The 24,560-nt window shown below is 45.6% G+C and overlaps 1 protein-coding gene across 3 annotated transcripts in view; it reads left to right on the top strand.

Moving 5' to 3' along the window:
* Positions 1-22,382, top strand: part of C4AH8orf48 (chromosome 4A C8orf48 homolog) — a 429,052-nt gene extending 406,670 nt beyond the window's left edge. Inside the window, exons 1-7 of one of the 3 annotated variants that reach the window (XR_014952469.1) lie at positions 8,822-9,185; positions 9,376-9,613; positions 10,297-10,440; positions 16,806-16,993; positions 18,434-18,586; positions 19,638-19,900; positions 21,956-22,382. Coding sequence is in view for 2 of the 3 variants with exons in the window: in XM_085570819.1 (XP_085426945.1) it covers positions 9,174-9,185; positions 9,376-9,613; positions 10,297-10,440; positions 16,806-16,993; positions 18,434-18,586; positions 19,638-19,742 (840 nt within the window). In the remaining variant the exon portion in view is untranslated. Of the gene's footprint in view, positions 1-8,821; positions 9,614-10,296; positions 10,441-16,805; positions 16,994-18,433; positions 18,587-19,637 lie in introns of those variants that run through there. The other 2 variants (XM_085570819.1, XM_085570820.1) reach the window with 2 other exon arrangements.
* Positions 22,383-24,560: the final 2,178 nt, after the last annotated feature.

The raw sequence follows: 24,560 nt of genomic DNA, 5'->3' as shown, positions 1-24,560 counted from the left end.
TTAGCCACAGGAGTCAGCAGGTGTTCTGTGAATGAGGAATTGGAGAGCTCAAGGCCTCAGAGCTGTAAGCACTCCTTGGTTTGAAGAATTTAGAAAGCTAAATAGGCACAAGAAATAATAATGGGAAATTCCATTTAATGCAGGACAAAGGCAGGGAGATGTAGAATTACCCTTCATGAAGGGAGGAAAGCAGGCAAAACCTTCAGACAACTTTCCCCAGCTGAATCCATCTGTGGATTGTGCAAATCACAGAGGGGGAAAAGTGAAGATCCCTCATCCAACTCTAATCCAGCTGTGGAGAGTGAAATTTTTACAAGTTAAAAATGAAAATAAAATAATTAAAGCTACAAGTTTTGATAGTTCTGCAGCTCAGGTGTAACATTTGACAGCATTTTCGTTCAGGTAACCAAAACTGAATGTTACTTTAATAATATTTCACCCATTAGGTCATTAAGATCAGTCCATTTATTTCCCTTGTTTTTCATTATCTTTTGTGGAGTCATTCTGGTTTTCTACTGGTGTAAACACATCCCATGCCATGCTGTTTAATTTCCTTAAAAATTTTATTTGCCCATTTCTGGTTTCAAGAGGACTTTAACTTGCAGGTGTTTAAATCAGCAAGGAAACAAAAAGATCATCTTAGAAGGAAATGGAGTCAACTAAGGCTATATTTTAATTTTATGACTGTTCATTTTCTTATACTGGCAATTCCCAGTCAACAACTCAGGTGAGAGAACATGACATTTTTAACCACCAAAACCCCATAATTTTGAAGTAACTGTGGGCTTCTGCTTGTTATTGCTTAAGATTCAACAGAGGCTGCATCAGAAATGAGCCTTTGAGGAAACCAAGTCTATTATCCCTGCTAGCTGGGGCAATGGCAACCATCATGAAAGTAAAATTACTGCCATTAAATCAAGAAACTAATTAGAATCAGATCATCAAGTTCCTTTTCTGCTGGAGCCTTGGTCTCCTGGCATGGGACAGGGTGATTTACTCCAGAGCACACACCAGGGCCAAGCTGAGTCTGTGGGTTTAGTGCTGTTCTGATACTTCAGAAATTCAATAAACAGCTCAAGAAGGTCCAGTGGCTCTTGTGGATGTGGAGCTGAGCTGGCAGCTCCCAGAGAGGAAGGCTGGGAAGGCAGAGCTCAGGAAATCTGGATGAAATCTGCTTGTGCCTCTGGATGGAGTCAGAGGGAACCAGCCTCTGCTCTCCCTGCACAGCCCGAGCAGGGCAGGAGCCTTCAGCTGAAATGTCTCAGACAGAAATCCTGGGCTTCATTTCCTCCCTTTTTCTTTCTGGAGAGCCCTCCCCCTCCCAGCAGAGATCAGTGAGATGTCAGATGGAAGGAGCATGAGCACAGCTGTGCTCAAGCATCTCAGAGAGAAGGGACCTCTGTGGTTCCCCCGAGGAGACCTGGGCTGGCTCTGACAGCATTTGTGTGAAAATCACGTTCACTCTCCTGTGAAAATGTAAAAAGTTTAATAAAGGACCATAGGAGACAAGGACCATAGAGCAAAGGTTATCATGGCACTCAGCCAAGAGCACACCTGCTAGTTTGGAAACACCCTTTATATCCCATTTCTGTTGCATCAGCCTCTTTACATATTCATAAACAATTAAGCACAGTAAACTTTTCCCCAAAACTAGTTTCCATGTTCCAAGAATTGTTTAGTATGGCTCCTCCTCAGTTCCACCTTTTTAGAGCATGTGGAGTCCTTGGCTGTGGTTTTAGTCCATTCTTATAATCTCCAATTTTTGGGCCTTGGCCCACACTGTCTTCAGACAGTGAGTGCTGATAGCTGGCAGCTCTGTGCAGGTGTCCTCATCCTGTGTTCACTGGATGTTATCCCATCCAAGCAGGCATTTTAACACAAGCAAACTTATATCAGCTATTGCACTAAGCTTAATGAACAACAGAAATAAAAGCAATATCATTATAATAATTACTTTAACACCACACATATAGAATCCATTTAAATATTTGCAAAAAGCCAATATTATAATATATATCTATAACATTTGGGATGCTCTGCACTTTGAAATCCCCTTTATCCCCACACCTGGGAATCTCCTGGCATGGCAGGGTCTCACCTGCCTGCCAAACTCACTGCCAGCTTCCTTCCATCAACCTTCTCCTGCTGTGGTGGTTCAGCCTCTCAAATGGGGCACAATTATTTCATAAATACCCACAAGTGAGCTCAGGAAACCTGGGGGAAAGCACAGCACTTGTGAGGTTCTCATATTGAGGATGAGAAAGGTGGTTCACTCCAAATGATACCACAAGCAATTAGACAATTTTCAAAGCTTAATAATGAATAACATGCATCTGTCACAGCAAGAAGTGCCCCAGTGAGAATCCAGGCTGTCACTCCAACCTTACAGGAGCCATTTATTCTTTATGCCTTTGATTTCCCAGCACTCATCCTTATTTTCCCTATCTTTGGAGAGTAATCAGTGTTTTAAATGTTCTTCAAAATTATATGAGTCAGTAGAAATTGTCTTCCCATTTGTATCCTTAATTGGGTTTTAAGGCCATTTTAGGCATCTGCATGCTCCTAAGTCTAATAGAAAGCCTGACATAATTTGGGACCAAAATTGACACCTGAGGGCCATTCTATTAATGAGAGTTGAGAGTTACCAATTTTACAGTTGCTTTGTTTATAACCAGAGGGAAGGACAGGTTTACTCAGTAGCTGAGCACAGAGACCTGAGGAATGTTCCAGAAAGCACCAAGGAATTTGCGTGGTCCACAAATAAAATCACTGTTTAAGATTATAGGAGCTACATTTATTGAGGAGATCTGCCACTGAAGTCCTCAAATATCACACAAAAGTGGCACAAACTGCGTCCAAACTTTAAATTAATGTTTATTTTCGGAGTTATCAAATGGTCCCAGAAAATGAAGGGAGAAGTCCTTTCCCAAAAAATACCACTCTAAACAAGTCACCCCCTTCCCAAAAGGGAAATGCTCAGAGCAACATTGATGTTCCTTCCTTCAGGGCTATGAGATTTCTCAGAAATGAGCTTAAACTCAGGAGAGATTATAAAAGTTCTCTGAACTACAAAATCAATCCAGGTTCTCAAGTAGAATAATATTTCACCAGCAAAAGACTGGAAAGGAAAACAGAACATCCTTTGCTGATATGACCCACAGCAGGTGTAGGGCACTTCAGTATTTCAAGAAATTGGCTAAGGAACAAATAAATTCTGTGGTTTTAGGCTAAACACAGAGTCAGAATGAAAAGCTGCCATTTCTAAATTAAAGCACTTGCTGAACTGGCAAAATAACTCATCAGCTTGAAGCTGAAAGATTCCCAAAAGAGTCAACCTATTACCAAAGCAAACTGATCCATAAGGCCAGTATTCATCTGCCAAGAGCATGGGATGCCTTTGCTGATGCCTTTGGAAGCTCTTCCCACTGCAGTGCACTGGGAATTCAGCAGGATGTGCCACAGGGAAATCATCAGGCAAAAATAATAAAAGGAGAGAAGAAAATGAAGGAATTTTAAGCCCTCACTAGATGGGCTTTTGATTCTCCTCTTTCCCATGAATTAATGTCATGTTCAGGCTGTGATATTCCTTGGTAAAACAAGGAAAAACCACTGCTCTCCAACATCCAGCTATTTAAAGCATCTACAATAACTCTCTACAACAATTCTGCAAAAAGAACTGATGCAAAGCTGCAGACAAGAAACCAAACTGATCTAGAAACCAACCCCTCTGGGTGTCCCTGGCAGCAGCAGGATCTGAGGTTTTCCCAGGCTGCAGTTGTCAAGCAGCACTGGTTTATTCAGACACAAAAGATTTAAGGCTGTTGGGGAAGATGTGGTTTGGAAATTCAGTGTCCAGTGAGGATCTGGATGTTTGCATGCACATGGATATCCATCCCTGTGAATGGAGATTTGATAATGCTGCCTCGTGGAACTTTATTGCATTTTCTGCTGTTTTCCCACGGGGTGATTGAAATTGAAATTCTTGCTCCTGCAAGAAGAGAGGACTCATGAGGAAATCTGCAGTTTGCAGGCACCAAAGGAGGAAGATAAAAATTTGCCCTTTCCCACCTCCTTAGGAAGGATGTTTATCCAGCTGAAAGCACAAGGAAAATCAGGAAGGCAGAGCATGGCCTTGCTGACTGGAGTGTTGTTTCCAACACCAATCCCAAAGCAAAATTAACAACAGCTGCCTACAAATATGGATTTTTTTTCTTTTCCCTCTCTGAAACTCAGTGGACATGTTCACCATCTCATTTGTATGCAGAGCTCTGATCTGCCAGGGACACCTGCCAGTCTCCAGCAACTTTCAGCAAAGATCAATCCATTTTCTAATTAGGGATAGGAGTTAATGGCAGCTGAAATGACCAATTTAAATCCAGCAGGCCCTAAACAATCACTTCTCAGGGTGCTGCCTGCCCCAGAGCCTTTCCTTTGTAATCTTCTCAGCCTCTGCACTCTCCTGGATGATTTATGGTGTCTGGGGGCTGCTTGGCAGTACTTTCTGTGCTGATAAAGAGGAAAACCTTGACTGTATCTCAAATTGTCAACAAATGCTTTCAAATTTCATAAGAGTTCTTGCATTTGTCCTTCATATTTCCAGAGTTAAAAAGTGTTCCAGCCTGAAACTGCCTTTTCCTACAGAGTAACTCCCATGAACATCTCATTATTGAGCCCCATGAACTTTCCCCACAGTCAAAATGTGTTTAATTCCACTGGCCTCGCCCCATAATCTCCAACTGGATACCCAACCTCCTGCTGACAGCCCAATTAATTCTGCTGGCATCATTAATGAGGGGCTGATTATTCCAGAAACACACCTGGCAAGAGTGAGTTTCACAGGCTAAAAGGGATAGTACAACTTTAATAGAAGGAGACATCAAAAAGCGTTTGCCCACAGCAAGAAATTCAACAATTGTGTTTAAATTTAATATAACAAGTAATAAAGAGTTGAGCTGGAGTCAAAGTCTGTCACTGGCTCTCCCACAATATTATTTATGGCTCTATATAGGCCCAGCTCCATGGCTTCAGCAGGCAGCAACCTTAATACTTCGTGACACAACTGGGCTGAGCCACCTAATATCACCCACAAATCCCTGAAAAACAAATACTCCTTCAAACAATTATGCTGTTCCAACATAATAACTTCCCAGGCAGTGATGAAATACCCTGTTTTAGGGAAGACCACTGAAAAGCTTTGTCTGTGTCCTGAGCTTCAAATCAAAAACCTTTAATATTAGGATCACACTCTGCACTGAATAAATGTCAGAGAAATAAACTTGACGGAACAATATATTTTTCATGTTGTAAAATGAATTTTAAAAAGGACCTAGAACAGGAAACTACAAAGTCTTTAACCTCCAGGGGGAAAAAAAATCAAATACCACCCAGGTCACTAATAATCTAATGTCAACTGTTTCCATAAAAAATGGGCAATGATAAATAATCAAAGCATTTAGTGGGAGCTGTGGGGATCTGGGTTATTCTCAGTTACTCCGTGTTATTCTCTGTGCATGTTGATTAGATTTTTAAAGAAAAGGAAATGTTTCTCCCAGCCCTTTTCCCTGTGGTTTTTAACCCAGGGCATGAAATCTCTCACTTTATTTTCCAGATCCTTCCAGATCCTGACCTCTCCCAGCCTGGCTGCCACGGTATCTTCTTGAGAAGGAAAACACCTCAGAGGAGCCAATGCAAGGTGAACCTCTGGGCTGGAGAGGTTTAGGACACAAGGCAGGTCTGGCTGATCCAAACTGCACAGAATTCCAGAATTCCAGAATTCCAGATTCCTGCCTCCACGAGCTCCTGGCACTGAGCTGGCTCCTGCTGTGCCCTTCCACACACACACTCCTCTCATCTGTACGGGCACAAAAGGTACAAGAAATGTTTATCCCATATAAATTATTTTAATTTCTTGCAGCAAAGTACAAGGAAAGGGCCAGCCCCGAGCAGCCCACTCAGCAAACAACTGAATGTTAAAACTTGAACCATGTGTAGGCAGAGCTGTTTATTCCCCTCTGCTTTACACCCCACTGCATCAATGGATTTATTACTCTCCTGCATCCATCTCGTGCTGCCCAATCCTTCTTTATATTTAATGTAGAGCTCAGCACTGAGCTCTCTCTTCCAAGAGACACAAGATCACTTTTGCTGCACTTCATCACACGTGAGAGAAGAGAAAACCTCTTGTCCTTTGGCCAGGCAGTCCAAACCCAGCATGAAGATAAAATCCCAGTGACAGACAACGCACTCTGCATCCCAGGACTGAAGAATCAGCTTTTCTTACAAAAAAAAACTTCACTGAAACAAAACAAAAAGAGGTAATATCAGCTAACCTGAAATAGCAGTTTTAAAGCAAGATCTCAGAATACAGAAGAGCTGCTTTTATCATGACATAACCTATGGAAATTGTACCTGAACATATGGGAAGATTTCATGCCCTTGTGAAAAATGCATATGTTATGATTAGCTTTTCGCAAATGTTACAATGAATATTATATGTGTAATGTTAGAAAGTTATGCTGGATTGATTCTCTCAAGAGTGTGTTAAATATAGTTTTAGGTTCCAACATAATGTTAAAATAGAGACTGTGTATGTGGGAAAGTATTGTTTTTTAGGAATGAGATATTTGCTTTGAGGAACACCTAAATCTTCCAAAGGAGAGGAATTTGTGGCTTCTTATCAGAAAAAGCGAATTTCTTCAGGCCTTGCTCAGACTCAAAGATGCCGTGGGGATTGATGTACAACAGACAGAGTTTCTTGTTTTAAATAGAATGTATGCATAACCATGAAGGATGTATGAATATGCAACAAGTATATTGGTGTAAGGGTGATTCCTTTGTTCCCAAGTCATGCTTTTCCTGACTTAGTGTCACATCCAGATGTCAGTAATTCTTTGCTTTTTATTGCCTTGTAATTGTCCTAACTCTGAACTTTATTACTCGAATTGTATTACTATTTTTATAACAATTTTATTATTATTAAATTTTTAAGTTTTAAAAACCAAGTGATTGGCGTTTTTCACACCCGGGAACACTTTTTGCATCTTATTTCCATGAAGTGCCATATCCAAGGCCATCTGCGTTCATCTTCTTGGGTGTAATACACTGTCCTAAAGGTAAAAAAAAAAAATTTAAAAAAAAAAAATTAAAAATCCCCTGGTGTTTCTGTTGCCTTTTCTGTCCTTCTGGCAAAGCAGAGCTGTGGCTGACCCTGCGGTGTTTTTAGCAAAAGCCAGTGTCACAGCTCGGGGCAGCCCTTTAGCAGCGTTTTTGCGATAATGCTGGTGGGATTAAGCTCAACCGTGCTCCCACACCCTCCCAGCCCTTCGCAAAGCGGCGGACACGCTCCAGCTCCTCAGAGCCCCTTCCAAACCCGGGGGGATTCCATGTGGGGCACAGCTGGCACGGGATGTGCCGCACATCGCCAATCCCATTAGCCCGGGGCTATTTCGGGGCCGGATTTCCTGCCTCAGCCGCGGCCGCCCCGGACTCCACTCCCCACCCCGGGGTCCAATTCCCGCTCCAAGCTCCACTCCCCGGGCTCAGTGCCCCGCTCCCCGCTCCGGGCTCCGTTCCTCGGGCTCAGTGCCCCGCTCCGGGCTCCGGACTCCGAGCTCTGGGCTCTGGGCTCCGGGCACCGGGCCCCGCTCTCCGCTCCGGGCTCCGTTCCCCGCTCCGGGCTCCGTTCCCCGCTCCGGGCTCCGGGCTCCGCTCCGGGCTCCGTTCCCCGCTCCGGGCTCCGGGCTCCGGGCTCCGTTCCCCGCTCCGGGCTCCGGGCTCCGCTCCGGGCTCCGGGCTCCGCTCCCCGCTCCGGGCTCCGGGCTCCGGGCTCCGTTCCCCGCTCCGGGCTCCGGGCTCCGCTCCGGGCTCCGGGCTCCGCTCCCCGCTCCGGGCTCCGGGCTCCGGGCTCCGTTCCCCGCTCCGGGCTCCGGGCTCCGTTCCCCGCTCCGGGCTCCGGGCTCCGCTCCGGGCTCCGGGCTCCGTTCCCCACCCCGGGCTCCGGGCTCCGGGCTCCGTTCCCCACCCCGGGCTCCGGGCTCCGGGCTCCGCTCCGGGCTCCGTTCCCCGCTCCGGGCTCCGGGCTCCGGGCTCCGTTCCCCGCTCCGGGCTCCGGGCTCCGCTCCGGGCTCCGGGCTCCGCTCCCCGCTCCGGGCTCCGGGCTCCGGGCTCCGCTCCCCGCTCCGGGCTCCGGGCTCCGGGCTCCGCTCCCCACCCCGGGCTCCGGGCTCCGTTCCCCGCTCCGGGCTCCGGGCTCCGCTCCGGGCTCCGGGCTCCGTTCCCCGCTCCGGGCTCCGTTCCCCGCTCTGGGCTCCGTTCCCCGCTACGGGCTCCGTTCCCCGCTCCGGGCTCCGGGCTCCGCTCCGGGCTCCGGGCTCCGTTCCCCACCCCGGGCTCCGAGCTCCGGGCTCCGGGTCCCGCTCCGAGCTCCGTTCCCCGCTCCGGGCTCCGCTCCGTTCCCCGTTCCCCGCTCCGGGCTCCGTTCCCCGCTCCGTTCCCCGCTCCGCCCTCAGCGCCGGGGCCGCCTCTTCCCCGGGGCCCGGGCCGGGGTAAGGAGCGAGGTGCGGTGTGTCGGAGGAGCGAGGAGCAGCTCTTCGAGCCCGTCCCTGAGGGCCGGGGGAGCCAGGGCAGGGCAGAGCGGCTCCCGGAGCCCCCGAGGGCGGCACGGCCCTGGTGGGGGAGCTGCCCAGCACGGAGCTGCTCCGGGGCTGGCAGAGCTGGGGGTGCTCCCCTGGAGAGGAGGAGCTCCAGGGAGAGCTCAGAGCCCTGCAGGGCCTGAGGGGCTCCAGGAGAGCTGCAGAGGGGCTGGGGACAGGGGATGGAGGGACAGGACACAGGGAATGGCTCCCACTGCCAAAGGGCAGGGATGGATGGGACATTGGGAATTGGGAATTGTCCCCTGGGAGGTGGCACAGCTGTGGCTGCCCCTGGATCCCTGGCAGTGCCCAAGGCCACTGTACACTTTACTTGGAGCAGCCTGGGAGGTTTTTTCCCCACCATCTCATCTATCCATACTCTCTTTCCATTTCAACGCATTCCCCCTTGTTCTGTCACTACCTGCTGTTGTAGCTAGAAAGGAGGAAATCTGCATTTAATTTTTTTAAAATGAAGAGTTTTATCCAAGCATTACTGCAATCCACTACAGATTTGAAAAGAATGCTGCTGAGGTGTCACAGCTAATGTTCAGTACTGTACGCTTACCCGGTGGATCTGACCGTGTGCTGCTCTAATCCTGCTTTGGCTTGATGACGACTGAGTTGTGATTTTACCCATCTGCTGTGCTGTTTAATCTGCTGTGATGTGACTGTAACATCCCAATGTACCTCCCATGCTGCTGTAAGTGATCAGTGAAACTGATCCTGTTTTGGTTTTTATTTGCAGTGCAGTCCCATGGCAGCTGCCCCAGCAGAGAGCTCCGGCAGCCACGGGAAGGGGCTGGGGTTGAGCCGCAGTGACAGCAGCCCTGCCTTGGACTATTCAGGGGACACCTTTGAGTCCTTCAGCGAGGAGCAGGAGAGTGAAACACCTGGATCCTGGTGTTCCACAGAGGATTTGGAGGGGGCAGCTGCGTCAGAGGCTTTGGAAAGCTCATCATCACTGGCAGGCCAAAGTCCTGCAGGTATGCAGAGCTCTCCCTGCTTGGGGCCTGCCTTCCACAGCTTCAGTCACTCAGTGCAGTGGGGACTTGAATCAGTAAAAATAAACGTGAAAATTGCATGCAATGTCCCTGCTGTGCAAAGTGTCCTCCAGATCCATGCTTCAGACAGCTCCATGGGAAGGACTTGGCCATGGAAATCCTTCCCTAGTAATCTTGTGAGGCTGAAATTCTGCTGGCCCCTTAAAAAACAATTCTCCAAGCTACTTTTTTCCATGTATGAAAAGTATCTTGTTTTGTCGCTACCTGCTGTTGTAAATAGTCTTACATTTTCTTCCATTTAAGTTCCTTTTAGATACTAGAAAGGGAGAAATTTGCATTTAATTTTTTTAATGAAGAATTTTATCCCATAATTACAGCTATCTCACTTTTTTACCATATATGAAAAGTAGCTGGGCCATAAAACAATTTTTTTCATGGGGTAGTTCCATGATTTGAAATACTGAAGAGGGCTGGGTAGGACCTTAAAGCTGCAGGAGATGAGGGATAAAGCAGAAGCTGAAATCTGTGGCCTCATCTGTGTATTGCTGTGGCTCAGGGTTTCTCCTCCCTAGCAGGGAGGACTGGCACATTCAAGTGGAGGATTATTTGCCTCCCACTTTGCTTTCCTCACAATGTGTCTTCAAAGTTGCCTTTTTTCCTTGCAGAGGAGGAGTTTGAAGCAGTGGATCCTGCAGCCATGGAAAGAGCTGCCATAGGAAAATGGATTGATGCCATGGGAAAACGGATTGATCTGAAAAATAAAGACACTGGGATTAGGTCAGACAAATCTTCCCTCAGAACTCCTGCTGGTGAGTTGGGTAACTTCAGCAGAGGCTGTAATTGTTGCTTTTGGAAGGAGATGTAAACTTGACTTAATTTAACAACCTGTGTATAAAATTTAAGCCAGCTAATTAGCCAAGTAATTAAGTACAAAGTTTCTCCTTTATGCTTTATTGGAGAGCAGTTTGTCTCCCATATCTCACATGGCTTTGATGCTCCCCCCATGTAGTGACATTATCCTGGTGATGCATTACCACAAAACCTGGAAAAGTACATTAAAAATGTCCCCATGTTTGACATTTAATTGTTTAATTGAATTCAGGCTTTTTATCTCCTGCTGTAGAGGTACTAGGAAATTCAGGCACTTTTCCCTCCAAAGCAAACATGACTTCAGAATTTATTGTGTGAAATGGGTTTTCCCCCTTGTTAATCAACAGTATTGATAATTGAATTGTTTGCCCTGTTTTAGTTCCTTTCCCAAGCTGAGGGAGGCAGTAGGGCACCAATTTTGGTAGGAACAATGGAGCAGCTTTACCCAAATAATGATGGAGTGTAGGGAGGAGGAGGAGGAGGAAGGAAAGGAGGAAGGAAGGATCCATTTCCATGTACTGGTTATGCAAGGAACTGTGACAGCAGATGGTGGGATGCAAGCCCTGCTAAAGTCTGTCAAAAAGTGGGTCAGAGATGCTATTTTTAATTAAGAAAAAAGAGCAAGAAAGCTGTAGCTGAGCAAAAAATAATGGGAGCAGACGGGGAATCTTCCTCAATCTACATGGTGATGGGAAGTGAGCAAACTTGGAGTTTTGTAGGTCACTGTGATCCTCCTGCCTGGGTGCTTCATGGCATGGGATTTGTGTACCAGCATCCTCAAAGCACCCAACTGTCCTAAAAAACAGCTCCTCAGGTCACTTCCAGGCTGGTGTGAATTACAGAGCTCCTTCCCAAACCCTGGCAGTGCTGGGGCTCCTGACTCCTCTCCTGCATTCCTGTTCCTGCAGTCGAGGGAAGGCATGAGTGTGGAGCAGCTCATCTGCACCAGGGAGGCTTCTCCTGGCCAAAAGACTCTTCCTAAAATACATCAGAGTCCTGTGACCGATTCCTGGAGACTGTGAGGGGAACTGATGAGTTCAGAGGCACTGAACCACAGCTGAAGGCTGAGGATGTTTTCCCTTGAAGGATTTCATTCATAGAACCACCTGCAGATCCCTGTAGTTCTGCACCGGGGAATGCTCTGCCTTTGGCTGGGGGGTGCTGCTGGCAGGGGGAGTCAGAGCGGTCACTGAGCATGGGCAGCAAGTCCTGTGTCACTGTCAAGGCAAGACGGGAATGAGAAGACTTAGATTATAAGGCTGCTGAGAGTAAAACTCCAATTTATTCAAAATACACTGCTCTTTTATACAGAGCTTTGTGAGGACCAACTCCATTGGTTCTAAAGTGAAAACAACCCACAGCATTGGTGCAAAGTGCTTGACACACAGTGATAGAACTTAACTATAAACAATATGAAAAACAAGAGATATAAAGAATATTTACATTCTTCTCCAGTTCTTTCCCAGGCCTCTGCCTGGCTGGAAATTCTCAGTTTCTTTCTTTGACTGAATCTGAGTCCCACAGTCCTGTTCCACAATCTTGAGCTGGCTTGTCTTTGCTTGTCCTGTCACTTGTCCCTGTGGCAGCCTCAGGTACATTGGTGCTTCCAATGATCCATATGAAGAGCACAAAATATGGTTCATGATTTTCTTTGATGCAAACACAGTACCCAGCCATGTTATCCCCAAATCAATCATAATGCCTTTTTTTATTGCAGAATGTTACCATAAAATAAGCACAGCAGCTTTTGTCTTCTGATATCTATACATGTTTCTATTGGACTTAATCCTTCAGCACTTGGTAGCCCCCAATTTTTGTGTTGTTTCAGCAGCTTGGAGATGTTTTTTAATGCAGTAGATGAGCTCACCTGGAAATGGATTGCTGCACAGTGAGTCGCCTCAGCACACTCAGCTCAGTGAATCGTGTGCACTGAGCACACAGGGTACTCTGAATTAGGGGCTGTTTTATTGCCTCAAGACTTTCCTTCTCATCTTACTACTAATAGGCTTAAATGTGATGGGGAGAGCAAAGGGTTCTGCTTGGCCTGTGGGAGTGCTCTGGAATGTCATTTTTATTTTTCATGGTTTTCTTTGTGGGCTGGAAGAAGAAAAACACACTGGTCTCAGGAGAGGTGAGAAATTTTCATCAGAGTTGTCTTTGTCCCTCCACCCCAGTGTGGTAGCACGAGCTGTTATTAGGCAAATGCATCACAGCACAACTGTAAAATCTCAGTTCCACAGAGATTGCTCCATGTTAGTCATCTTTAAAATGTACTCAGGAAAAGGCAATTCTTCAGCTTGGATGTATCTGAAAATTCAGGTGGGGCTCTTTAACCCCCTGGCTGGTGCTGTGCTTACAAGTTGCCTCTCACTTTTGTCATGTGTCTCCATGATCTGCTTTGCTGTTTATTTTTCTGCACTGTTCCTGTAACTGCTCCCTGGGAAGGTGGGCAGGCCCTGACACAAGCTGCCCAGAGCAGCTGGAGCTGCCCCATCCCTGGGACTGTCCAAGGCCAGGTTGGATGGGGCTTGGAACACCCTGGGACAGTGGGATGTGTCCCAGGGTGGCACTGGATGGGCTTTAAGGTCCTTCCAGCCCAGGTTGTTGTGTGACTCTAGGGTGATTCACTGTGCTGGAGGAGTTTTACTCACTTTTAATTCCTATTTGTGATGAACAGCCTGACATTTCAGCCTGTTTCTCTCAGTTCTGTGTTATCTGCAGTGGTCTTTGTCATGTTCTTTGCTGGTCAGGCTGTCAGCATGTTCATCTGAAACTGTAAAATTAATCTAGGTAATTATGAAGATGCTATCTGGAGCTGCAGAGGTAAAACCTTACTGAAGAGCAGTTATTGATTTTTGCCTTTCGCAGTTATCTCTTTTTACTTTTTACCCTCTTTAAAATAAGAGTATTAGTAGAGAATAATAACAACAAAACGCCTGTCAATTTTCCTATTAAATCAAAGTCAGACATCAAAGGAAAAGCAAACTCATAAAGATTTTCTTCTACTCCCTCCTTGTGGATTTCAAATGTTACACTTAAGGCTGGAGTAAAAACCTACACAGGTCACTGAGAAAACCTACAAAACCCACAGAGGTCACTGAGTTCCACCCCCTCAGCAGGGTTTGGGATGCAGATACGAGGATTAGCTTGTCTCTCCTGGGCTGCTGGAATCACAGCAGCTTCCTGGTGCACTTTGTGGGGCTTTGCTGCCCAAACATTTCACATTCTGTGACCTTCCTGCTGGGTGAGATGGGGCTGGCATTGATGCTGTGCTGGTGTCACTTGGGCTGCTCTTGTCACACACCTCTGCCTGCAGTGAAGAAAGGAGCACTGGATTTGGAGCAACCAAACATCAGGAAAATGTCCTTGTGGAGCAGACATTGGCACTGGCAGGGGTTCTCTGCACTGACCTCACATCTGCCACCCCAGCTGCAGAAGGAGCATTGCAGCAGGTCTGGATCACACCTGGAAAAGAGGGAATCTGTGAGAGACATGGAATAAACCCAACCCCAAAGCAAGAGCTGAGATCCCCTGGGCAGGGGAACCCCCCACACCTGGGGGAGATCTGAATGTGTAAATACTTCACTTAAAAGACAGACTTTTCTCATCATACTTTGGGTTTGTTTCAGAAAAATTCTAGTCCTTGATCCCTAATTTATATCCTTTCTGAAATTCCTGTTAAGCATGAGTTAATATGAAGTAGCTCCAGCACTGAGTCGTGCAGTGAGGTTTAAAAATTGCTGTTCCCTTTGCCAGTGTTTCTTCTGAAGTCTGGAGGTGCAGATGAGCAGATGGGTGGGTGTGTGGCAGCACAGGATTTATGCATTATTAGAAACCAATTCTTAATAAAATTGTACTCGTGGATGTCAGAAGAACCTTAAGTGAGTTATTCAGGCTGGTATTAAACTGTCACTGAATGCTCAGTGGACCTGATGTGTTTTACTTCTCCCTTTGAGTACTCAAATGCTTTTATTCTGGTCTTTTTCCGCCCTCACAATGATGACTTTTTAATATTTTTATTCATTTTATGTCCAGCATAAATTAACCTGCCAGGAATATTTTATTAATGTGATTAAACCTAGTAGTGGCACATGATTTCCACTTTTTTACATGGTTCTTGTAAGGAAAATCACCTGATGACTGAAATTGTAGTTTCCACTCAGATATTTATGATACACCCTCAGAATTTTTTTTAAATTACATTTCTATTTATGTGTCCATAAATTGTCACCATGTCTTTCCTTTTAATAATTTTTATACCTCATCTTCTTAGGAGGAGTAAATTGTTCTGTGATGCTCAATTCTGAACTTAAACATAATTTCCGTCTTGTCCATGAAGCCACAAAATTCCTGCTTTGTTTAATTTTAATTATGGATTCCCTTCTCCTTTATAAATACTGTATTTCTGAGGAGAAATCCCAGGGAATTTAGGGGAAATTTTATATTCCCATTGTTCCGTATTTTGAGGATTTGTGTTGTGGGACTGGAATGCCAAGTGCCTATCTGGAAATTGAAGTTAATCTGAAAAAAAACAGAATGTGGAGGGGTTGTTCAAATGATACAACCCAACCTCCCAGCAGGAATTTGGGTGTGAATCCTTGGAGTTCAACTGGCCACACTTTGGGGGAAATCTGGGCATGGAAACCTGCAGAGTTTCCATGTCCCCACCCCACCAACCCCATGAAATACTGCACTGATTGTGCTCTAAGCCTCTGGAAAATCTCCCCAAAAGCCCTGAATGAAGTTGTAAATCCATCCTAACCCGCCCAGCTGAAGTCTAATCTCGATTTTATTCATTTTTATGTGCTTCTGGGAAGGATAAGAGAAGATGAAAGAGGCAATGATATTTTTGAAATAAGTTCTTATAAAGAATTTAGGAAATGATTGTTGAAGCTTTAGGTGAGAAGTGTTTTCTAATTGCATTTCTTCCAAAAAAACAAAATTGCCTTTCTGTAGTTTGTGGAATTTATTGGAGGTGTTTCCAGAGTGACTTCAGTGGACACTGCCTCTAATTTTTCTTACAAATTGCTCCTTAGAGTTATTGATGAAGAGCTCTCTTGATATATTAATTAATTTGGGTTTAGCAAGTTGCAGTTTCAGGTAGTAAGGTGCTAAATCTGTATTATTGACAGCCAGTTTATTTAATGTCATAGTATTTAACTGCTTGCTTTGCTAATCTATTTATCCTGTGCCATTAACCTTTTGTCTTTTTATTTCCTCCTATATTTGGAGCCTGTTTTAGAGCCATTTACTGTGCAAGTTTCTACAGCTCCTCTCCACACTTGTGTTTAAACTCTGATTTTGGAGCCTGTTCTAGAGCTATTTATTGTGAGAGTTCCTACAGCTCCCATCCCCATTTGTGTTGAAATTCTGATTTTAGAGCCTGTTTTAGAGCCATTTACTGTGCAGGTTCCTACAGCTCCCATCCCCATTTTTACTTAAACTCTGATTTTAGAACCATTTATTGTGCAGGTTCCTACAGCTCCTATCCACATTTGTGTTGAAATTCTGATTTTAGAGCTGTTTATTGTGCAAGTTCCTACAGCTCCCATCCCCATTTTTATTTAAACTCTGATTTTAGAACCATTTATTGTGCAGGTTCCCACAGCTCCCATCCCCACTTTAAATTCTGATTTTGGAGCCTGATTTTAGAGCATTTACTGTGCAGGTTCCTACAGCTCCCATCCCATTTGTGTTGAAATTCTGATTTTGGAGCCTGATTTTAGAGCCATTTACTGTGCAGGTTCCTACAGCTCCCATCCCCACTTGTGTTGAAATTCTGGTTTTAGAGCCATTTACTGTGCAGGTTCCTACAGCTCCCATCCCCATTTTTATTCAAACTCTGATTTTAGAGCCATTTACTGTGCAGGTTCCTACAGTTCCCATCCCCACTTGTGTTTAAATTCTGATTTTAGAGCCATTTACTGTGCAGGTTCCTACAGTTCCCATCCCCACTTGTGTTGAAATTCTGATTTTAGAGCCATTTACTGTGCAGGTTCCTACAGCTCCCATCCCCACTTGTGTTGAAATTCTGATTTTAGAGCCATTTACTGTGCAGGTTCCTACAGCTCCCATCCCCACTTGTGTTTAAATTCTGATTTTAGAGCCATTTACTGTGCAGGTTCCTACAGCTCCCATCCCATTTGTGTTCAGTTGTGCTCTGCTGCTGCTGCAGGCAGGGCCTGACCCTGGCCCTGGGTTTTCCCTGGCAGAGGTGAGGTGGCCCAGATGAAGGGCAGCAATTCCTCTTTCCCGGAGCCAGGCACTGACGCTCTGCCCCGTTGGTTTGTCCTGGCCCATGCAGAGCTGGCTGCTCTCAGCTCTTCCTGCAGCAGCAGCAGCAGCAGGATGCAGCAGCAGCAGGCAGGGACGGGCAGCAGGCTGCAGTGGGGAGGCCCAGCAAGGCACGCTGAGACACGAGATTCCTGTGCTGTTCCTGCCCAGCTGATGAACAGGATCCTGCTGGAAAACACCAGGGAGGCCGTGAAACAGGTACTGGGGGAGAGAAAGGGAGATTTTCCCTAAATTCTGGGAGAACCACTGGAGAAAGAGACATAATAACAGGATCAAGTCAGGCAGACCTTCCTGATGCCAGGTTCAGGGCTTTGGAAGAGGTTTTGGATTGACAACCTAAGATTTATCCTTCTCCTTTCTTAGACATCACTGTAGAACTGTTGCTATCAAATAACCACCATAAAATATTCTCTGCTGATAAAATCCTGATTTGTGTGATTGAGAAGGCTGGGGTCATCATTTATTTTATAAAAAGCCCTGGATCAGCTGAAGGAGAAAGCATCTTTCTCTGATTATGTTTGTCCCAATTATTTATCAAATTATTCTGCATATAACTTGTTGTGAAGTCTTTGTGACTCCAGGATTTGAAGAATTCCAAAGACAAAACCTCCCTGTGCTCCCAGCTTTCTTAGGTATTGGATAATATTGATAAAAGCAGTTCCAATAAAATCTTGCTGACCTCAGTCCCTGCTTAAGAAGTCTCTGTATCATCTTTAGCTAATTCAAATTTCTTTTTTTTTGTCACCAGCCCAGTGGGTTTTTCCCATCACAGGATGGGTTTTATGCCCCAGCTCCTCCCCTCATCCCTGCACCTAAAAATAACACTTAAAAGTCAGTTCTGGTGTGATAATTATTTCAGGCTTCCTTGTCTTTTAAAACAATTTTGACATTTCAGCCATCTGCTTTTTAGATTTCTATTAATGCTAACCCACCTTGCAAATTAATGGAATTTTTTATTTGCTTTTTACTTGTCTTACATTGTGGGATACATTCCCTGAGAAAAGTAGTTTCATCTGCTCTTCTGCTTGGTTCTGTCTGTAGCTCCACACAACAACATTTTATCCAGAAAAGTCAGGGAAAAGGGGACAGAGAGGTCTGTGATGGGACTGCCTTAGGTTGATTCCCCTGCTTTTGTAGCAATTTAATGTGTTTATGGAGCCAGAAGGAATCTGAGTCAATTAGATCAGATAAAACCATTGATATTTCATAAAAGCACCAGCCCTGGGATTTGTGTAATGCTGTTAAATAAGCTTTAAGATTTCATGGTGGATAAACTGACCTAGGAATCACTGAATAGCACTGATTCTCTTACAGACAGAACTGCAGAGTCTGGGTTGGATTCTGGCTCAGAGCTGCATGTTTGAACTAATGGCTCCAGAGTTTATTTGCATCTTAATTTATTTATAAAATGTGTATATATATAATTTGTAATCATAATTCCTCTGGCTGCTGCTTAAGGCCTTACACACAGTCAGCATAGGAATAGTTATAGACGATGGAATTATGACTCAGAATTATTTTACCACTGCCTAAAAAGCCAATTTTTGTCTTTAGACAGTAGCTCTGTGTATTTTTATTAATTGTTCTCAAAGTTGCCAGGCCAGACATTGCTCATGGCATCAACGTTTCCTCTTGCAGGTGACAGAAGCTGAAATCCATGAGACTTCAACCTGTCCTGACTGCCTGCAGAAGGAAGCAGAGCTGGCCAAGGTTGCCTTTCTCAGGCGAAAAAAGACTCTGCTGGAAGGTGCTTTAATCCAAGAGAAATTGGAAGAAAAGTTTTACTCCAGGGTAAGCAAATATTGTTGAAAAAAAAAAAAATTATGCTACATTTTATAGGTGCTGTAATGAAAGAATCTGTAATTCAGATTCTCCCTGATTATATGGCAGTGAGATCAGTGCAAACCAAAATAGAATTTGGGTCCATTTCATGAATAAAATGCTTGGGACCAATGTTCTCCTTAAGTCATTTGAGGAGATTTATGCCTGATTTATGGAAGCTGAAGGTCATTGCCAGGAAGTCCTGGAATTTGGGTCTCTTTTGATTATTTCTCCCCAGTTTGTTTTCTGCTGGGCTGTCCAAGCTGAAATGGCAAATTAAATGATGTGATAGGAGGGAACTGCCCATACTGGGCTTCTTTGCTCATCCTTGGCCATGGGAGTCTTGGAATGTGCAAGGATTCCACACCTGCAACATGTGATGGAGGCTGAGGCCTTGGGATACTCTGAGATTGCTTCTTGGAATTCCTGTCTCTGTGCCAGTGTCCCACAGATGGAAGCTTTGTTGGCAGGAAGTGCCTCTGGAGCAGCTGGGGGAGCAGTGAAATGTGCAGAATTCCTTGGGTCTCCTGTGGCTGTTCTTCAGGAGGGTTTTCCTGGAGGAAGAGCTCTTCTCTCCCTCCTTGGGAGGGGGCAGGAGCCTTCCTGCAGCTCCCAGCTCTCTTCCCCTGTTGATGAGCAGGCTGGAAGTTTGTGCTGTACCACACATTCCTTTCTTTCCTAATAATTCCAGTCTCCAGAATTTTGTCTATTCCTCACACCATAGCTCAGATTGGAGAGCTTCAGTCTCAGGTGAGGCTTCACTTTTTCCCACTTTCCCCCCTGCTTCCCTGAAAGGCCAGCTGCTTTTCCCTTCCTCATTAGGGAAGAATCCTGCTTTTTGGGCCATGCTGCTGGACAGAGTTTTTAAACAGAATCCTTTCAAACCCACCAAATTGTGGGTTGTGGAGTTGGAGGAGTGCTGCCCACCTGGCTGGGCTTGAGTGACTGGGTGTGTGCTCCAGGCCATGAGAAATGGCAGGAACACAATCCTGAATCATTCCATGTTTCCTTTCTGTTTCAGGACATGCTCACACTTCTAGGAGAAGCACTCAGAAACTTTCCCAAACCTTCAGAGGATCCCAGGGATTTGTGGCAAAGGCTGAAGGGTCAAGAGTGGAAAGACTGAATGAACCATAACTCCAGTGGGTGAAGAACTGGGAGAGCCTCCTGTGGGCAGTCAGCTCCAGAATTCCAATGGGTTTGGACCTGAGCTGCTCTGGCAGTGATGGATTGGGTGCTGCTTTAATATTCCTGCAGGTGGAACCAGATCTACCTGGCTGGGGTGTGAGTCAACCCTTCCTCCTTCCTCAATGCAAATGTTGCAATATATTGCAATCCATCTCCATAGGTTTCTCAAATTCCAGAAGCCAACAGTTTCCATTATTAATCTGGCCAGCCAGAAGTATTGGGTTTTTTTTTTTTTGTTTGTTTGTTTTTTTTTTTTTTTTGTGGGATTGCTGTGGGATTGCAGAGCAGCTGCTTCCATCCATAAGGAAAATAAATTATTCCGTTTGCCAGGGCAGGGAGGTGTAATTACTGCATTTCAGCTCAGGCTTTGCCTCATGGTAAATTGAAAGTGAGAGCCCCAGGTGGACAAAAAGCAAAGTTGACTATAAAAAGCAGTAGAATGAAAATGCAATATTTATAGAAGGGAAATAATGAGTTTGTAACTGAAATTAATCAGCAGGACTGGGGATGCCAATGGGATGAGAAATGATAATAAATGAATCATGGAATCTATATAGGATAGAGAGAAAAAAAGCAACAGATTAAAACTGGGATAAGAATTGCAAGAAAATACTTTGGAAATTGTTGTAATTTTTCAAGATGATGAAATCATCGTTGTTCAAAGATTGGATCTGGGGTTCAGTACACATCCAAAAAAATGGAATTATGCTGAGAATCATTGGGTTAGACAATGAAATCATCCTCAGTGTGGCCTCCAAAGCCTGGTGCTGCTTTGTGGTCAAGGCTGGCAGCAGGGGCTCAGCCCCTTGCTCCAGCCATGGCCTGACTCTCCTCAGCCTCCCATTTCCTGATTTCTCTGCATTCCCATCTCTGTGGAAATCTTGGAGGGCTATCCCTATCTATGAACCCACACTGTATTTTTGTGCCAAAGCAGAGAGAATTAAATCCCCCTGTTGCATTTTCTTCCCCCTTTTTGGGACAAGAGCCCTCACTGCTGAAGTGGGCTTAGTATTCCATGGGGTTGTTTCCCCTCCTCGAGCTCTGTGTTGTTTATCAGAGTCCTTGAGGGCTGTTTAGCCTCTTGTTTTCACTTCCCACAAACCAATGGAAAACCTGGTGGGAAATGCTGGGATATAAACAGAAGTGTTAGCAAAGTTCTGCCTTCTGCTGCCTAAAAATCTGCCCTGAGTGATTTCCCTGGGAGTGGATCCTGAGCAGGTCAAGCACCAAGTGGGAGCCCAGCCCAGCCCTGAGCTACTCAGTGCTGCTTGTCCTTGCAAACGGCTTTAATTGTCCATCAAAAACATTCCTCCAAAAGCATCCCCTTTTGAATTGTCCCTGCAGAGCACCTGGGTGATGAATAAACTCTGCTTGTTCCTTCCTGTTGCTCTGGAATCCTTAGAAATGTTTAAATCCCTTAAATCTCCTGCTTTCCAGTCTCTTCATGGATGCCCCACCTCTGTTCCTTACTTGTTTTGGTCTGCACACCGTGGTTCTCTGAGCCTTTGGAAGTCTGCAAACACTGGGAAAGGCACCCAGGATTTCAGGTGGAGCCTTGAAGGGCTGCCAGGTGTACAGGAGGTGATCAGGAACTGAATCCTATGAAAATGTCATTTTGTGGCACAGATTTCAGCCCTTGCAGACCCACAAAAAGTGACTTCCATGCACATGTTGATATTTCTGTTTTCAGAACACAGAAGCTTTCTAGAGCTACTGAAATTTCTTTGCAGCTGCTGTCAAGCCTTTCTGTAAATCCTGAACTCTTGAGTTATTTGGGTTATGTGTCTGACAGTATTTGTCTGTGCAGCAGCAGCCTGCTCACACACAGTGCCTGCACAGCTCTTGTTTGCATAAATGTTACAAACAGAACTCAGGTAACTCCTCTGGAAAATCAAAGTAGATTTTGCTGATGGCTGTTGGATGCATTTTCCTGCTGCTCACTACAGTTGTTTCATTCTTTTATCAGCAATGACTCTGAGAGCTGAGCGTTTTCTTTAGCAGCTCTTAGAGATATTCAATGGAATGAATGATCCGAGCCCCTAAATAATTTATTTTCTAATCCTGCACTTTTTGAGGCTGGAGATCCAAAACTCTGCCAGGGAGGGTGTGGGAAAGAAGGTGGATGATATGTCTTCCTTTTTCCCCTTCTAGGAGCTCCTCCCTCCAGCAGCAGATTTTTCTGTTGATCTGAAGAAACCTCAAAACTCTGGTCAAGGAATATTGACTCATCTGCTGCCTGGTTTGTGCTTGCTGGGGCATGAAAGGAGCAGGGTGGCTCAAGAGGGATTCCTTGGGAAAAGCAGCTGTGGCTGTGAAACAAATCAATCTGCCTCTTCAAAGTGCTCTGCAGCTTTGCCTTTGTGGCTCTCGTGCCACCCAGAGTTGGATGATTTAATCTTCTGGATGATTGCTGATGTGGTGGGGTTCATTGCTCTGTGCTAACAGAGAAGGTTTCTCCCATCTCAGCTGTTTCATGCTCTGTGTATGCTGATATCCACTTCTGGGGGGTTGGATTTTAGAACTGACCCTTTGGAGAAACTTATATTCCTCACATTTTCATTAAAATCAGCTTCCATGAGCTGCAGCACTGTGACTTTCCCTTCCACTTGCTCCAGCTTTATAAAAAACCACCCTGCACTCCTGGCTCCCTCATTCCTTGTCTCCTTCCCAGCCATCTCTTCAGCTCTGGGAGTTTGTATCTCTAGGAAAAACTTCCATCTCAGTCCCAGCAGGCTGCTAGCCCAGCTCTGAGTGGGAATGAAGTTTCAGTGTCATTAACTCCCTGGATATGAGCTGGCAACAAAGCTGAGCATCCACAAATTACCTCTTCTGGTGGAAGGTGGCCCTGCCCATGGCAAGGGTGGCACTGGATGAGCTTTAAGGTCTCTTCCAACCCAAACCATTCCACAATTCTGGGATATTTGAATTTGGATTTCCAGCTACTGAGGAAAACCTTTGTGGTCTCACTGGTCCAGTGTAGGATCACAGAAGAATTTGAGTTGGAACAGACCTTCCAAAGGCCACCTAACCCCCCCTGCCTTGGCAGGGACACCTGGCACTATTCCAGGGTGATCCAACCTGGCCTTGGGCACTTTCAGGGATCCAGGGGAAGCCACAGCTTCTCTGGGAATTCTATTCCAGGGCCTGCCCACCCTCAGTGTAAAATCCTTCTTGTACCTGGTCTAAACCAACCCTCCAGCAGGTAAAGCCATTCTCCCTTGTCCTGAGGACACAAGGCCTGCTGAGAGCTGTGCCCCATCCTTCCTGCAGGCCCCCTTCAGGTACAGGAATGTTTCCCTGGAGCCTTCCCTTCTCCAGCTGAACGCTCCCAGTGCTCAGGTTCTCCTCAGGGGAGAGGGGCTCCAGCCCTCAGAGCACCTTTGTGGCCTCCTTCCATTAATCCTGAGCCTTTTCTCTGAAGTCACAGAAAAATCTGAAATGCTCCAAGCCCCTCAGTGCCTCCTCAGAAATTCCCCTCATGGGGTTGGCTTGGGGTGTGGGGAGACTTGGGTATTTTTTTAGTTCTGTTTTTTACCACAGCCAGTTTGGTGAGGTTCCAAGAAAAGGAGCTGAACTGATTTCTTCCTGTTATGTGTAGTAGATATAATTCGTGCCATTTCTAATATGATATGTGTGATATTGAATATTTTTTGGAATATACACGTTTGTATTAGGACTCCCCCCACCCTCGCAGGCGAAACCTGGTGTATGTTGAAACCCGATTTACAATTAAAAAATGTGGCTTGGCCAGGAGATGGGGATGGGCCATGGCTGGAGAGATACAGGATGGACCCCAGGCACTGATCTCATGGAAATCCTCGGGCAGATCCATGGGAATACAGCGTTCCCATAAATTTCATCAAGAGATTCACCAACTCCTGACACTGAATTGTTCTTCAGCACCACAAAAGAAAATCTTATTAACCTATGGACTCTGAATGGAAGAAAAGACTGACTGCCGAAATCTTGGCCTCAGGCGGAATTTTCCCTATAAAAACCTTGTGCCAGGCTGGAGGTGTGTGGGCACAGAGGAAAACCTCTGCTGAGGTGACTCCTTGTTGCACACCCAGGGCCGACCCCGGGCTCGGCTCTGTCCTTTCCTTGCGGCTGGCTAGATAGAATTTGATTGCAAAATAAATATTTTAATTTTTTCTCATATTAATTTGGCTGGACAAATTTTCATTTATAACACTTCCTCTTGGGAACTTGACAGAAGTTTTCAGCTGGTGGCACCGAGGACGAGGTGTGGAGCTGCCCCTGCAGCCAGCTCTCAGCAAAGCCCTGAGCTGAGTGCAGTCCCCCCAAACCATCCACACATCCTCCAGCAAGAGCTGCAGTGCTGCTCTGCATCCCTCAAGCATTTTCCAATCTCCTCGCATTCCTCAAGCTGTGATTTTATTACCACTGGATGCGGATTTTCAGGGAGTGATTTTGGATTGTGCCTCTGAGGGACACCCCTGGGTGTGTGCAGCTCAGCCCTGCCTGCCCCGGGGCTGCTTTCCTGACTGCTCTGCCTTTAAATGGTGCCAAAACAGGTATTAATCCTATCAACACCATATTTGCACTGTTTTCATGCAACTATTTGTCCTTTTTTTTTCCTCCACAACTGATTTTGAAGATCTTTGGCAGCTCTGACAACACCAGGGTGTGGATGGGAGATGAGGGGGAGTGGATTCCTTCTGTCAGGGTCCCCCATCTTCCAGATTACCCAAATACTTGATCAGGGTACTTAAAAAAAACCCAAACATTTTCCAGC

This window comes from Lonchura striata, chromosome 4A (assembly GCF_050655825.1).
Source record: "Lonchura striata isolate lonStrDom1 chromosome 4A, ASM5065582v1, whole genome shotgun sequence".
NCBI lineage: Eukaryota > Metazoa > Chordata > Aves > Passeriformes > Estrildidae > Lonchura > Lonchura striata.
Note: the sequence above shows the minus strand (reverse complement) of the source record. Positions and strands in the feature narration are given on the sequence as shown.